Here is a 16015-nt window from a genome sequence, read left to right on the forward strand (position 1 = left end):
GATCAAGAGGTTTTATCTGGTACAGGAGTATAATTTTTGCAAAGTGCACACCTTTTCATTTAAAAAGAACCTGCAAACACGAGGCTAAGAGGAAACAGAGAAAGACTGTGCATTTCAAACACAGAACTCAACAGATATGTAGATTCAAGGTTTTATGAATCTACCTGTTGCTTGCTGCTATTGTGTTTAGGGAAACAGAACTCTGTACATTTTGTATAAAAAAGTGGGACTGTACAAAAAGAAACAGCTAATCCATACTGCCTGTTTCAACAATTCTGCAGGCCTCAGATATTGGCTAACTGCAGGACTCAGAGGAGTGACAATATTGGTTAAACCCTATGACATATGAATATTCATGAAGTTGAGAAAATACCTGTAACTACACATTATATATTCAGTTCACATACATGAATTAAACTTTTGTACTGCATTTTATTACACAAAAAATGCTAGACATACTTCTGTATTTTTATTTCAAAAGAAGCAAAATTATGACATATAGTGGACCTCAGTGTACATAATTGTATCTTTTAATTGATCATATTAAATGTTTTAAAATTGAAATTGCCTAATTTATACTGAACTATTAGTGGTGGTGTTGAAAATTCTTACTCAGGTCATCTTATAATTTAAACAATGAGGTCTCTGAAGGTTTATTTATATACTAGCACATTTCATAAAATATTAAAAGAATACAGGAAGAAAAACATTGTCTTGCTTGGCATATATATAATGTAAACTTTTCTAACCTTAGTTTTCTTGGCTTTCATTTGTATTTGTCCTAAAATAACAAACATTGAAGGCTCAGGTTGAGTTGCAGTAGCTTCACATAAGCACTCTATGGCCTTATTGTGATTTTGACAAAATGACTGAATGAGCGCTTGCTGAACAGGTTGAGACGTAAAGGATTCTGGAACGAAACCGCTATGAAAAACAATGTTCTCTTTTATTTCAACCTATATGTTTTCCAGCATAAAATACTTTTAAATGATATACAAACTTTAAAATGCTATTAAAATATTTTAAATATCAAAGTTTGTTTCAACATCCATAAAAATACAAATGTAAACTAAATTCCTACAAAAGTCTGAAGTTGAACAGTTATTTATCAATGAGTGTAGTTTGATTGCTAAACATCTGCAAATATTTACCTTCCTCTCCCCCCATCTAAGAAGGCTTTGCTCTGCAGAAGTATCACCATATGCCTGCTTTGTTTTTATATTCTTGTGCCCTGCGTATCCAACTCTTGGTCACTACCAGAGACAGGAAATTGATTTCATACAATATGGCTATTCATATGGATTCACCAGGAGCTTCAGGACACATTGAACACTGCCATTTTATGCCCAGCGCATAACAAGGAATCACTATACTGCAACATTTTTACTGTTCAAACTCATTGGGAAGGTTCAGTTTAAAACTATTTGATATTTTGTTAGGAAAGACTGTACAAAAGTACAGAACAGAATCTTTACTCAATATTCCTTTAAAGCAGAAATTACCAATATTGAAAGGTAGAAATAAAAACCAACAAGAACTCAAAAGATAAAGGAAATTCTGAAATCACAGGTGATAGTGTACTCCATTATGACCTTTAAAGGCTTCAGACATGCAAACAAAATACCCTAGATAATAAGTTCCTATATTTTAGCTGATTCGTGGTAACTAACCTATTTGCATGCTTGAACTTAATTTTTTTGAACAATTCCTTGGTTACAGACTATTGCTATGGTTCACAACTATCTAGGAAAATTGATGGAAATTGACGTTACCTTCATCCATTTCTGCAAGTTGGTGAATACATAAACTTGCCAGCTCATATTTCTTTAACTCCATTAAATATTGTCCCCTGTAATGAAATTTTTTTTGGATGTAAGTAGTAAAACTATTTCTAGGCATTTCTTTCAAAGTGCAAATACTACTGAAATATGTTTTCATTAGTATAAAAAGAGAAAAAGGAAAATAATGCCTTCCAATAAAAACATCCAGTTTTTCCTTTTTTTTATCAGAAATATCTGTCGAATTTTTAATTTTTTCTCTCACATCATAGTACCAAGAAATTATATGCTTACCTCTCTTCAGATTGTAGGAGTTACAAAAATACATATTCTTTGGATTCCACAGATAGTAATCCTTACAATCTCAAGAACTGCAACAATAATCTTAATAACACTGTTTCTAAAATCCACCACAGACTGATAGCTGATGGATACATTCTGTTTTCAAGGACAATTTTTTGCCTCTTCAGGTATTGGCATCCGTATAAGAGGTCATGCTAGCCAAACCACACTCAGAGACAAGCTAAGCAAACCCACTCTTAAAACTGGGAAAATACAGTATTATTGACTGGAACATAGTAACTAAATCTCCTAATACACCTGAGGAATAATATCCTAGCATTTCCTTCTTAGTTCTTATGGCTTTTCAGGGGAGGAAACAGCTTTATCTAGTAATTTATTTTTTAGTCTTGGTAAAGGTCACTACTTCTCACTGGGCTGAAGATGGGGAAGAAGAATAGTTCAAATCTAAATCAGCCTGGACTCAATCCTTCACATTCTTTGCATCACGTGGATTCTGCAGACAAATCAATGAAGGACCCATCCACTTGGGGAAAACATTTTAAATTATTGATTTTTTAAAAGTTCATACTTGCTTTTTTGTCATGGCACCTATTTACTTCTTTTTCCCCAGAAACTATATGTACCTCAAAGAGCAGAATCCTGTATATGAAACAAGGTTCCTCCCTCCAAGATAACAACTACAATAATTGGATGACACTACGCAGATAAAGTTCTTCAGATTTGAAAATGTTATGAAAATACTACATTTTTTTAAAAACCCATTCAGAGCAGGTTTCAAAGAATACAAGACTATCTACCAACAGCATTCCAAATGGATTTTTTTCTAAAAGTGAGATATCTGTGAAGCTCTCAACTAATCACTTTCCTACCTTAATATGCAAAGTTGTGATTTATTTGGATAAAGATGAATGGCTCGGTTTATATCCTTCACAGCATTTGGTAAATTATGAATCTGTAATTTATAAAGAAAAAATAGCAATTTAATTGCTAATATGAACACACTTTGGAGACACACTTACTTATTTCTCTAAATGTGGTTCTGCAGGATGTAATGCCCACATGGTAACAACTCACAAGGCAAATACGTCCTCTGTAAAGGAGCTTAACATGTTTTTAATAAAGGTCTGAAACCTTTACCCTACATATTTCTATACTCTCTCACAGGACAGATCCAAACTCCAGAGAGTTTCTTTACTTTTCCAAAATCCAAAGAAGAGTCTAGACTATTGGGAAGGAGATTAGATCATAAGATATACATGCACATATGTCCTGATGAATCTTTGTTGCTGTAATGAATTTGCATTTATTTTTCGAGTGTCTGTGCACATGGTCCCATTCAGTGTGCTTCAAGTGCTGAGGAGAAAGATCATTATAGTGAAGATCCCAAGGACTGATTCATCCAGCTGGGATAGCTGCTAACTCAAACTCTCATTAAAGAATAGCATTGATGGAATACATGTACTAAGCTTTATTTTACTGTTTTACATTGAAATTTTTTTTAAAAAAGCCAAAAACGCCCCCCAAAAAAAACAACAAAAAAGAAAACCTACAAAAGCAACCTGAGCATTAGTGGATGACCTCCAATATAAATTATCAGGCACAGATAATAAAGACAGTATCAAAAAAAAAAGAATATCATTAATCCACTTAGATGGTCTCTGAGTTAAAAACCATTTCCTCTAGTTGTGGAAGAAAATGAACAATTTCTCAAAACATTTTGAAAACAAACTAAGCACTGTGAGACACAACAGTTGTTTGAATTCTGCCAATGAAATCTACAGAAATTAGGTCACATTGAATACTCCATTCCTTGTACTCCTGAGAGGGTCTCAGAAAACCCACTGCTAGCAGAAAATACTTTCAAATCCCATGCAGAAGTAGAATACATTCTGTTTCACAGTAAATTAAAATATTGAAAATGTTTTCGGTCCCATTTGTGGGGAAGAAAATTTGAGTTTCCTGAAAAATGAGTATTCTCAAGAAAATTCTGTTTAGAAGACACTATTTCAAAATGTTTTTTTAATACTTAAAAAATATTTTCCAAAAATATTTTTTAAATATATTTCAAAAAAATTTATTAAAGCTCAGATTAGATGTACACTGATGTAGAAAATGACACTTTAAATATTTTTTGTCATTACATTACATGCCAACAATATTTTACAATTGCAGTGTATGCAATTCTATTATGGTGACAAGGACTAGTTGAAATGTATAGCTATAAGCAGGTTCTATCATCTGTATAACACCAAGGCATAAGTAATAAAATACTCACAACAACCATAAATATAAATAAAGCTATATTAAGTGGGAAACAAAAGCAAAAGGAATGTATTACCTTATGATATGCTTGCGCTCTGCATACATAAGCTCGAATGTTGAGAGGATCAATTTCAATGGCATTGGTAAACTGTCGAATAGCTTCATGGTATTGATCGAGATGCAACAGCAGTATCAAACCAATATTTAGGTAAGCAAAGATGACAGAGCTAAAAACAGAGATTTTTTTTTCCTTTTGTTATTGCATGAAATATGTCATTGTATTAACCACAACTTTTACAGGCTTCATCTACTTTTATGACAGTTACCACACATCTATTTTGTGATCTCACTGAACTAAGGAATTGTAATTGCCAGCAGGGGAGATAGCTCATTAAAAAAAAAAAACACCACTTCAGTAGCTTGTGATGTTTGGCTGCACACTACAGGCTCTCTGATCACCAAAAACAGCACTCCAAATGTGAATCGTGAAGAAATGATGACAAATCTTTGTCGTAGAAGCTGGACTAGAAATAGAGTTAGCTGGTAATTTTGTATATACTGAATACACTGAGAAATACTGAATTCTTCAACACTAAAAACACACTGCAATTTTAAAAGACTGACAAAGCTTATACATTTTCCATCTAGCCTGCTCCCTTATTTTCTGTCATTTCACTTGGCCAGCTGCTAGGGAGACCTGGGCTTCCAAGATCTGCAATATCTTGTGCAGCCCACACTCACAGATTGTTTCTAGGCAAATTTCAAGACTTCCTATAGCAGAGCCAAGACAAAGGAAGAGCTGAGGGCTCTTTAGTCCTTCTACAGATTGGAATGGAAGACTTTGCTCAAGACAGGTCTGTTGACATTGCCCGAGGCTGAGGCTGAACATGTACTCAATACCTTTAGAGTAAGGTAATTAATGTAGCTAACTGGTATGGGAGGCTTGTTGCATGTTGAAAGACCGTTTGCATGGCAGGGCTGGTACAGACATAATCTGTTTCTGAAGTATTTTTAAGTGGTAGGAAGAAATGCAATTCAGAGAAACCACATCAGCTTCAGTCACCAACTATCAAGGACCGCAATCAGCATTATTTTTTTAAAATTTTATTTCAGGGACGCCATTTACTGGCTTTTGCTAAAGAAAACATTGTGGCATTTTCTTTTGGGGAAAAAAAATAGTGTGACTTGCTACCTGCATTGTGGACAGATTCCCTCCCAAAAGACTAATGAAGTTATTATGGCATGAGTAGTCAACTTTAATTAGGACTTCAGTTTCATCTTTTGTCTACCAAACCTGAATAATTTATTTGCCAAGTTGCCATTTAAGGCAAAATAAAATTTAATTTTGAAATACATTAATAATTATTTTTATTATACTCAGACTATAGTAAATGAGGCAAAAGATACTAAAAGAAGACAACATTATGTTTTTGTGTGGTCTTCTTCCAGTCTATTTGCTGAATAACTGTTCTGATTCTACTTTCCTTTATTAGTACTTTTATGCCCCCAGGTAATCAGAATATAAACAACATATATTAAAATTCTCAAGTCCAATCACCTGTCCAAAGCTAGGACACTTTCAAAGTCACAGATTGCAAGTGACCATTGACACTGTTCTGAGTAAACAATCCCACGATGAAGAAAAGAACAGAAATTTTCCTGAGTGTCATTGATGAGTACTGTGGGAGAGGGAGAATAAAAATCAACTGTTCAGATATTCACGTATATTTCAGTTACTTCATGCAACTTATTTGCACATTACTTTTTACTCTAGTTTTCTTAGAGTTTTATAAAATATCATAGATAAACCATAACATAACATATCAGATCATAACAGAAACTGTTCATTGTGGCATGAAATACCTTCAAGACATACATATAATTATCAGTTACACCCACGCAAATTGTTAAAAGTGAAGCAGAAAAGCTTAGGAAGCAGAGGCAAAATAACTGAAGAAAAACAACAGCAGCAAGAGTCAATGTCTAATAGCAAACAATAGAAATAAAAAGGAGGAAGTTATTACCAAGCACTGAATGACAACCATACATTTCAATATTTGCAACATGAAATATCTGTGTTATATTGCAGTACAGTAATTACTGGTGAATGGTCATTCCTCTTTTTAATGATAAACATACACACCATTAAAAGAAACAAACAATACCAGAAACACTGAAGTCCTGCACAGCTCTTTTTGGATCAATCTGTCGTAGTATGCAACCTCTATAGTAGAATGCTAACCAACAAGAAGGGTCTAGATGAACCGCTGCTGCTAAGTCTTGTATTGCATTTCTATACTGCTGCTGCTTAGCATACGCTCTTCCTCGATACAGCCTAATAAGGAAGAAGAAATTTTCTCTTTAAATATAATTTCCCTTAGAAAATTATACCTACAGAATGAAGTCATAGTGTGAAGTTATAGACTATTATTTATAATATTAACAGGTTGAGTCAACTTAGTATCACGAGTTCTTCCATTGTTTTTGTCATGTAACCTTGAAGTAATTATTCAGGAAAAAAATTTTGAAAAATAGAATAAACATTCAATTTTATTTCTGAATTTAATAAAGCAAGTCTGAAGGAACAAAGTCCGGTAATCTATACCATATAGGCAGATCACTGCACTTGCACAAATCAAGTTCAATATAATAGAAGCCTGTATCAGCTCTGGCCACCACAGTGTTGAATGGAACTCTCTCCAAGTTCCATAGTCTATTGGTGCAGCAGTTTCTTTATGAGAAATACCAGATTTTGTTAAATCTGATTTAAAAGAAAAAATATAAGACTGTCCTCATTACTATTAAAGATTTCTGAAAACATCCATTCTATTCTTCAATATTTTTTTCAGACAGACATGTTTACAAAATCTGATCCTACTATTTTACACTATTCCTCCCTCAACTTCAGGAAGCTATCAATATATTTAAACAAGATAAATCACAAGCACAGGTGGGAAAAGTGTGAATAGAGAGCAAGGGCTGTAAAATTATTTTATCAATGCAAAATGTAATATATAAAACATATTTTTGTATTACTGAAGATAGCTTTCACTTATTAAGCAGGTCTTATGCCACATCCCACTTCTATGCAGTTATCATGCAAAACATATACTATTCCTTTTTCAATCTAACCCAGTAAAGTCAGTTCTCAAGAATTTAAATCACGTACTTAACTCTACAGAAACACAAGGCACTGATACTAATCATACTCACTAGGACTATTCACAGAGCCCACACATCAACGTTTGAATCTCAATGAACTAGTGGATTTCAGGAAGCCAAATGCAGCTTTATGTTGCTTCAAGGTTTTCTTTCAAAGTCGGAGTTTTAAGGAGCATCTGTATATTACTTTAGTAGCATAGGAACCTAATGTCATAAGAAAGTTTTGCATGATTCTGTGGTTCCCTGTGATGAAGGAGGTGACTGACAGGTAGAAGATACACATAGGGGAATCCTTCCCTAGCCATTTCTATTCAGTTTGAATGGGAATCAGTTCCAGAATAAGACATCTGAACTTAGATGTCTATTTGTATATGTCTACAACATGCTAGGTGTCTGACTTTCCATTACAGTTGATGAAGATCTAGTCAATATAATCCAAAGAGATGAGGGCAATTCAGTTCATCCAAAAATATACACTTACTGGCTGTTTAGCTGAACAGCTCTCCAGGCTTTATAGAAAAGTCTATATTCAGTCTACTTGGAATCTACTAACTGTATTGATTAGAGTCCTTGATGATAAACGCTGCTCAGACACCTACATCCCATGGATACAGCAAGCTGACACCTAAATTCAGATATCATAATCTGGTATAGAATATCTGCTTTTATTTTTATTTTACATTTAATTTCAAGAATCCAGAGTAGAGTATAAAAGAATGTAAATCTTTGCAGAAATTATATTAAAAAGAACATTTTCTAGTATGGAAATCAATTTTTTTTCAGTCATTGTTATAATTCAAAAATAATGATACTTCTCATTCATAATTCAAATTTTTCACAGAAAACATTAATTCAGCATAATGCTAAAACTAGAATTGTCAGGGCAACCAATGGAAATTAGGCATAGAACTGTGTAATCCTTAAGGACATTTTTCACTTTGAGCATGTATTTAAATCCAGCTCTTTAGAGCAAAGCATATATGCACGTGCTTAAGTCCAACTGACTCTATATTTGCATTACTCCAGTGGGATCTGAGCACATGGTTCTGCGCTTAGCTAAATTAAGGTCTAGGGACTAATCCAAAGTCATTAAAGCAATACAAAGATTCCCCAATGAGTATCATGGCCTAGAAGTCTTATTCTATTTCTATTAGATACCTCTTTGGAAATGCAATTGCTTTATTATTGTTTAATGCATATTCAATCTTTTACATATTAATATTATTTTAATAATCCACTTAGTTCAAATACTTTTGTCAAACTATATATTCTACCTCGCCTGAGCATTGCTGGGGTCTTCCTTGATCACAGCTGTAAAATCCTGAATAGCTGTAGTCAAAACCAAACGGTCAAAGAAATGTATTCCATGTTTCATAAGTGCATCTGTTCTTTTTGGGTTATACTGAAAACACTATAATGAAAAAAAATTAAGTACTACATTATTCCTCATTCTTATTATTTCTAATGATTAAAAGTCTTAACCAAGCATAAAAATAATATATTCTTTTATTCTCAGATTTTCCTTTTTATTCCTTTGTCCTTTCATGTCTGTTGTCATTTCCATTAACTGTAAAGTGAAATTAAAAAGTAGTGATGCAAGCTTATTAGTGGCTGATAATTTGTAGACATTCAGTAATTTATTGAATTAGCTGGCAGGAGTAACAGAAATTACTTGTTTATTTCCATAGCATTGATTTTTTTTTAAACATCATTTATTTGAAAGGATATCTGTTTTCCAAGCTACTTACCAGATATATCCAAATACAGTTTACTTTTCCTAAAGTTCCACAAAGTTACTATATTATTGTAACGATACATAAAAGTGAACTTACTTTGGCGTAATCATCCATGGCCAATAACAACTGATTTTCCTCAAAATACAACTCAGCTCTCTTAAAATAAATGTCATCATCTGTAGGGCTGCATTTTATTGCAGAGCTATAATTGATGATTGCCAATGTATTATCACCTTGTTTCCTGTAAATTTCAGCCATTGACAGGTATGTATCTGAAAAAAACATCCAAAATATAAAAGGCACTATTTAGCAGCCCAAAACAGGGTAATTAACACAAGCAGTAGAAATAGAACTGTAGATTATAAAAAAGGTTAGGAAATCCTGTTTTACTCTAAGCAACAGGACTCAAAAGTTTAGAGCTATAGCTGTGTGCTCAATCATGGAGCCCATGCAGCTGTAAACTGATAGCTCTTGCTGGATACTAAAAAAATCTTTGCTCTCTGTAGAGCTCCGTAGAAATGGCCCATCAAGCCATTTAGTGTAGACTTTTTGATCACAAACAAATATAAAGAGATTTAGTTTAAATGGGCCCACACAATATTTATCCCACTGTATTGGGTCTGGTCAGGATAGAGTTAACTTTCTTTATAACCGCCTGTATGGTGCTGTGTTTCAGATTTGTGGCTAAAACAGTGTTGATTACACAACAATGTTTTAGCTCTTACTGAACACTGCTTGCACGGTATCAATTTGCTTTATTTTTCATTTTTTTTCCCCACTCTGCCCTCTCCCCAGCAAGCAGGCTGGGGGTGGGCAAGAAGTTGGGAGGGGACACAGCTGGGACAGCTGACTTAAGTAGGCCAAAGGGATATTCCATACCATATAACATCATGCTCAACAACAACAAAAAAAATAGGAGTAGAGGAAGAAGGGGGGGGGGGGTGTCTTCCAAGTCCAATTAAAATTTCCTTTGTTGCAACCTGTGACCATTGCCTCCTGTTTTGCTGTGCATCTCTCAGAGGAGTCCGACTCTGTCTTCTCTGTTACCACCCATTATGTAGCTGAGAACAGATTTCCCTCTTAGCCTTACCTTCTCCAGGCTAAGTAACTCGCCTCCCTCAGCCTTTCCTCATACAACTTAGGCTCCAGACCCCTGACCATCTTAATGGCTTTCCAATGGACTCTCTCCGGCTTGTGTCTCTCATACCAGGGGTTCCAAAAGTGAACAAATTATTGGAGGTGCAGCATCACAACCTGACCTGCACAGCCTGGTCTGTCAACCAGGTAGTATCTTTCCCTTTTAAGCTCCTCCTTCTCAGTTTAAAGGGTATGGCAGAACAGGGCTGACCGAAGCACACTGTCTCCATTACAGGATTGTTATCAGCTTTCCCCATTAAATTAATGGATACAATTTCCATCAGTCCTCCTTTTTTCTTTCTTCTTTTTTTTTTTTCATTTTCTAAAAACACACTAAAACTAAGTATTTCTTTTTGCCTTAGAAACCCAAGCCTTTGAAGATTCATGTCTGCTTTATAATCTTTTTATAATATGGATAAAACAACTGATGTAAGGTTAATTACATACAAAAACATTTGCAGAACTAGTGCTAAAGGCAACTAGAGAAATAACACTATGAAAAACTAACTGTTAAGTTACACTTCAATAGATAGTTACCTGCTTTATTTTTGCTCCATTTAGTTATAAAATTCAGGTCATCCAAAGCAGCAGAAATTCTGTCTTGAAAGAGGTAAATCAAATGTCTATGCCAATAAGCATTAAGTAGTAGTGGTTCTAAGCTTATAGCCTGTAAACAAAATAACAAATTATTTACATTGCAGAAGGAATTTCTCAGATGTGCTAACAATAGTACATAGGAAATGATAAAATTTTTGCACTGAAATCATTATTTTTTTAAGAAAATTCCTAGACTGACAAACTTTAATGTAACCTAAATATCTGAAAAAATTGACTAATATCACTTGTTTATTTAAAAGCATCATATACTTACACATATGCAGAATCAGAGTCCAAGCTACCAGAATATTCAGCACAAAATATTAATCAGCTGGGATATTACTACGTTTGATGATTTCTTTAAAATAGTTATCTGAACAATTTCTAGAAGTCAGAATTCTTCTATTTGAAAGTAAAAAATAATTCACCTGTCCCTGTGAAAAATTAATCAGCTTTTCAAACCATGCTGTTATGATTCCTATAGAAAGTACTCAACATTCCCTAGCAAAAATCACTTGACAGATATTATCAATCAAATAAGATATTTCACATATGTTCATTATGCATATAACACACTTAACAAACATATGGAAATAGAGACCGATACAAATCTGAGACTGTTCTGCTACAACAGTAATTCTCAAATTTTGGTCTATAAACTATTTCTAGGATCCATAAACTACATAGGAATTGTGTTCATATATCTTAAAGAGAAAAGTCAATAATGTTTTCACTAAAACATGCAATAGCAATGGCAAGCAATTTTGACAGTTGATATCGGCCCATTGGTCAATGAACCACTTTGCCAGGGTGCGGAATTTTTAGCCTTTCAGATCCTTGACAGTCTGTTTCTAAAGTTTGGGGTGAATAAAAAAGACACAAGATAATCATTGAGTTTCTATGAATATAGTAAATTTTCTGGTCAGATAATTTATGAAGTTTGTAAGATAATATGTACAGATTGCAGATGCATAAAATAAGTGCCTATGTCCCATTAAAAATAAAAAAATATAGATTTATCCCCAAGAGAAACATTAACAGAAATGGTGTTATAAAAGGAAATTTCACTCTAAGACAATATGCATTTTGGGAAAGGCAAACCCTAGAAATAGAGTAAAATCTGAATGGTGGATCTTACTGCAGGACACACTGTGAGCCTCCTTAAAATTTATTGTGGCCTAAGACTGTTAGCTGAAAGGAATGCAGAAACCAACATGAAACCAAACTGGTTTGTACTTCATTGTTTCATTCCTCTGCACATTTCCAAATATTCTAACTGACTGAGCTTTGCATTTTAGCAAAAGAAATGCTATTTACATTATTTAAAGGTGCCTGTTGTTAAGATTGTTTTCAGGGACACGGGAAGGTTGATGGTGTTCTACTCCCACAGAGCAATATCAACACAAGAGATCTGGTTCAATCTTGCATTATCAAACACTCCAGTACAAGGATCATGAACCCCAGAGCAGCTGCTGAGGATTGCTTCTCCAAACACCAAATGCTATGTTAAGAGCCGAGATGTTGGTTAAGGAAAGAAGGACATCTTTTGCTACATACAGGATGAAGTACTTTGGAGTCCCAACCTGGTTATGACTAGCAGTGTGTAATATAGATGTTAAATGACAATGCAAATACCATACCGAAAGTACAATGCACGACTTCTCTACCCAGGTTTCACAAACATACAGAACTATACCATTGCTTAAAGAATGCCTTTGAAAGCTTTTACAGATTCCACATTTAAATTATAGACTTTAAACATATTCTTTTCATTTCTGTTTTTTCAGCAATTTTTTTATTCTGTTTTGGTTGTTTCTTTCTAATTGTGCAGGGTCTTGGGCAGAAATAATGGCAGGTTTATAGCACTATAAGGGGAACTTAAAAGTGTGGAAAAAATAAACATACATAGAAAAACACTAGTATTATCGTATAAAATCTTAGTGTCAAATGATAGTTTAATTATAAACAGGAAATACATGACTTTCCAATTTATTTGCTTACTATGCTTTTGCAGAAATTAAGAATATATTTGTCAGCTTTGCCAGCAGCAAAACTTGACGCAAAAGACTTTCTGTCCTTTTTGTCTATCCTATCTCCAACTCCATTTAGGAGTGTGGTATCCTGAGCAAGCTTTCTTTCTCCAAAGAAACATTATGGTGCTTGGAGAACACTAGGGTAAATAAACACAGTTTATTAAGAGTCTGCATCTTCATTCTTGCGGGACTAAACTTGGATCATGCTGTCACACAAAGGTAAAAGGTGGCAGCATTCAGCTAGTTATCACCTCTCCTGCTTCACCCGTTGAAGAACTCAGACACTCAGCTTAAAAAAAAAAAATGGTGCTTGATAGAAGTAAAACTTGGCATTAAACTTACTTTTTCCAAGTCATCCATAGCTGACTTTAACTTGCCTAACTTTCTTTGTATTGCTCCGCGCCTGCAGTAGTGAAAAGCTGAAGGATGTTTTTCCTTTTCTATTAGCTCAGTCAGTCTTCTTACTTCTTTTTCTAGATCTTCAATATTAACTTCTGCATCTTCAAGAAGAACAGGCTGTATTGAGTCAACTAATTCTATTTGTAGATTTGCTTCTTGAGAGTCCACTGTCTCAGTTCCTTTTAGTAATTCAGTATCCTTCTCCTCAGAAGCAGTCCCACTAGGAGGAAAAGTTTCATCAAACCAGCAGTTCCATATTCCACTGACCCACATGCGAGCAGAAGTTTCTTTTGGAATTCCACCCCTCATTTTTGCAAACTTTTCAAAATCTAACAAACAAGGAATGCTGGGGCTCTGATACTGTTTGATTGCTGAAGACATCTTGATACTGAATTTATCATGAAGAGGAAGCCTTCCTAGAGACACAGACCTAAGGAAAAATATGTTAAAATTAACTAAATTAACTAATTAAAATTCCCAGATATATTAACGATATCAGATTGCAACCTGCCAGTCAACAACTATTCAAAAACCTATTGGTAGCTCTTTTGTTAATGATATTTTTTTCATTTATTAGCCATTTACCAAAAACCATTATTGAAGATGCAGGTAAGCAGAATTGTTCTGAATGATTCATGTCCCCAGAACATTCAGCACTTATTTGCAATTGCATGCTTATTTCCTCCAAACTTAAGTCCTCTAACTTAGGTTTACAAGGACAATGCTAAACCTAAGAAAGTACAATATTTCAGTGTGGACAATTACCAGCCTGGCTAAATGATGATAAATCCTAGATGGATGAATATATCAATGATAGATCCCAATGATATTAGGAAGAGGTCATGAGAATATAAGCAGAAGCAGCACCACCCAGAGGTGAAAAAAAGCACTTGAATTTACAAGGACATTTCCAAAATGATAACCTGGGAAAATCCATAGGTTCCAAGATGAGAACCTTCACAAATGTTCAATATCAACATCTGCTTTGAAACGTCAAAGTGAAAGAAACAGAAGCCTTATCAGAAACACTTAATCTTTACCACAAACAATACCAGCCTTGCTAACACAGAAGGGAATACCGAGAAAACATTTTATACATATATTTATAGTACTATGTACCTAATATTTACAATATTTTATACATAAGGATCCTACTAGAAAAAAAGGGAAATTAAGTTTAAAAAATGTAGTAGGCCCATGCATGAATGACATGCAAAGTACTACAAAGATGAAACCCCCTTGGTTTAGCAAAACTGATACAAAAGCCTTAGACAGCGAAGAACATACAGTATCCCTGTCTAAAACAAGACTTTGGAAAAAGGCCACCTTCTCCCTTAGTCACAAGCTCACTATACCAGTATATCACATCATTTAAGTATCTTTGATTTTCTTAAGAATAAACCTACGGAAAGGTGCCTAAAAGCAAAAAAAAAAGGAGAAGCTGAATGGAAAACTGGCCTGAAGGACCAGGCCTGAGCATCAGGGTAAGCACAATGTGACATATGACTACACAAAAACAGACAACATTTGGGGTTTCTTTGCAGGGTCACACTTCAAGCATAAGTATTTAAGAAATACCAAAAAAACTAGCAAGAACATTAATTTATTTTCTTTTTTTTTTTTAAATACTTGAATATTTTCTAAGGTATCCCATATCTAAAGTACATAAATAATAAACATTCATTACAAAAATATTTCGAGTGATACATGAAAACAAAAGGTAAAAAGCAAATTACTTTTTGATGTAATCTATGAAGTTCATGGTACAAAGGAGTTCAGTCCAGCCTAGCATTTTGGTTTCCTAAGATGTTAGAATTTCCCCCTTGTCTTTCAGAAGAAAGAAGTTTGATCATTTTAATCATGCATTTATACTTAGATAAAACTTTTTCTGTTGTTGCATGAAGCAACACCATTTCCATTTAAAGTTCAGTATATACTAAATGTCCTAAAGATACCTGAGCAGTATGTATTTTTTCTTTGCATTAAAAAATATATATTATTCCTAAATAACTAAACTATTATTACTTAATTTCAGAGCAATATTTAATATTAAAAAAGATAAAACCTGTAATTAGATAATACGGCTACAAATTAAAATACATTCTTTAAAAAAGCAATGCACTTAAATTAAAGAAAACCTTTTAAGAATCTTTGGGGGTTGACTTAATTTCTTAATCACAGCTTCTAATTTTCTAGGGTTTATTATTTTCTTTGATTTCTTTGTTTTCTTTCTTCTTGGGAAAACAGTATATTTAATCCCAGCCTTTTGAGGTCGCTCCACAAGAACAATGTCATTCTCACTATCCTCTTGTCCAGTCAAAGTAGGCGTTTTTTCTACTGGTATGTCTGTCTGCATTGACTGAGGATCATCACAGATTTGATTCAATAGATGCTTGGTAGGGAAGCTTTTCCCGATCTCTGTCTCAACCTCTGGCTCAGCTATCCGTTGCTTCATAATCTTCAACTCTTTCATGCTGGTTTTGAAATTAGCTGACATATTTAATGTACTTTCATCTTTGAAAGCCATCATCTCCAGAGCTGAGACTGATCTTTTAATCAAACTTGTCTGTTAAAAAAAAAAGGAAATTTAATTTATTTAGATGTTCAT

General features: G+C 34.0%; 1 protein-coding gene across 1 annotated transcript in view; it reads right to left on the minus strand.

Annotated features, from left to right (window-relative positions):
* Window positions 1-16015, minus strand: part of TTC6 (tetratricopeptide repeat domain 6) — a 68267-nt gene that overhangs the window by 22144 nt on the left and 30108 nt on the right. Inside the window, exons 10-20 of the mRNA XM_075152434.1 lie at window positions 15543-15973; window positions 13351-13837; window positions 10916-11045; window positions 9338-9513; window positions 8780-8916; window positions 6509-6678; window positions 5902-6022; window positions 4420-4570; window positions 2951-3033; window positions 1773-1849; window positions 750-910 (exon numbers count right to left, since the gene is read on the minus strand). Coding sequence (XP_075008535.1) covers window positions 750-910; window positions 1773-1849; window positions 2951-3033; window positions 4420-4570; window positions 5902-6022; window positions 6509-6678; window positions 8780-8916; window positions 9338-9513; window positions 10916-11045; window positions 13351-13837; window positions 15543-15973 — 2124 coding nt within the window. The remainder of the gene's footprint in view (window positions 1-749; window positions 911-1772; window positions 1850-2950; window positions 3034-4419; window positions 4571-5901; window positions 6023-6508; window positions 6679-8779; window positions 8917-9337; window positions 9514-10915; window positions 11046-13350; window positions 13838-15542; window positions 15974-16015) is intronic.

Source organism: Calonectris borealis, chromosome 5 (assembly GCF_964195595.1).
Source record: "Calonectris borealis chromosome 5, bCalBor7.hap1.2, whole genome shotgun sequence".
Classification (NCBI taxonomy): domain Eukaryota; kingdom Metazoa; phylum Chordata; class Aves; order Procellariiformes; family Procellariidae; genus Calonectris; species Calonectris borealis.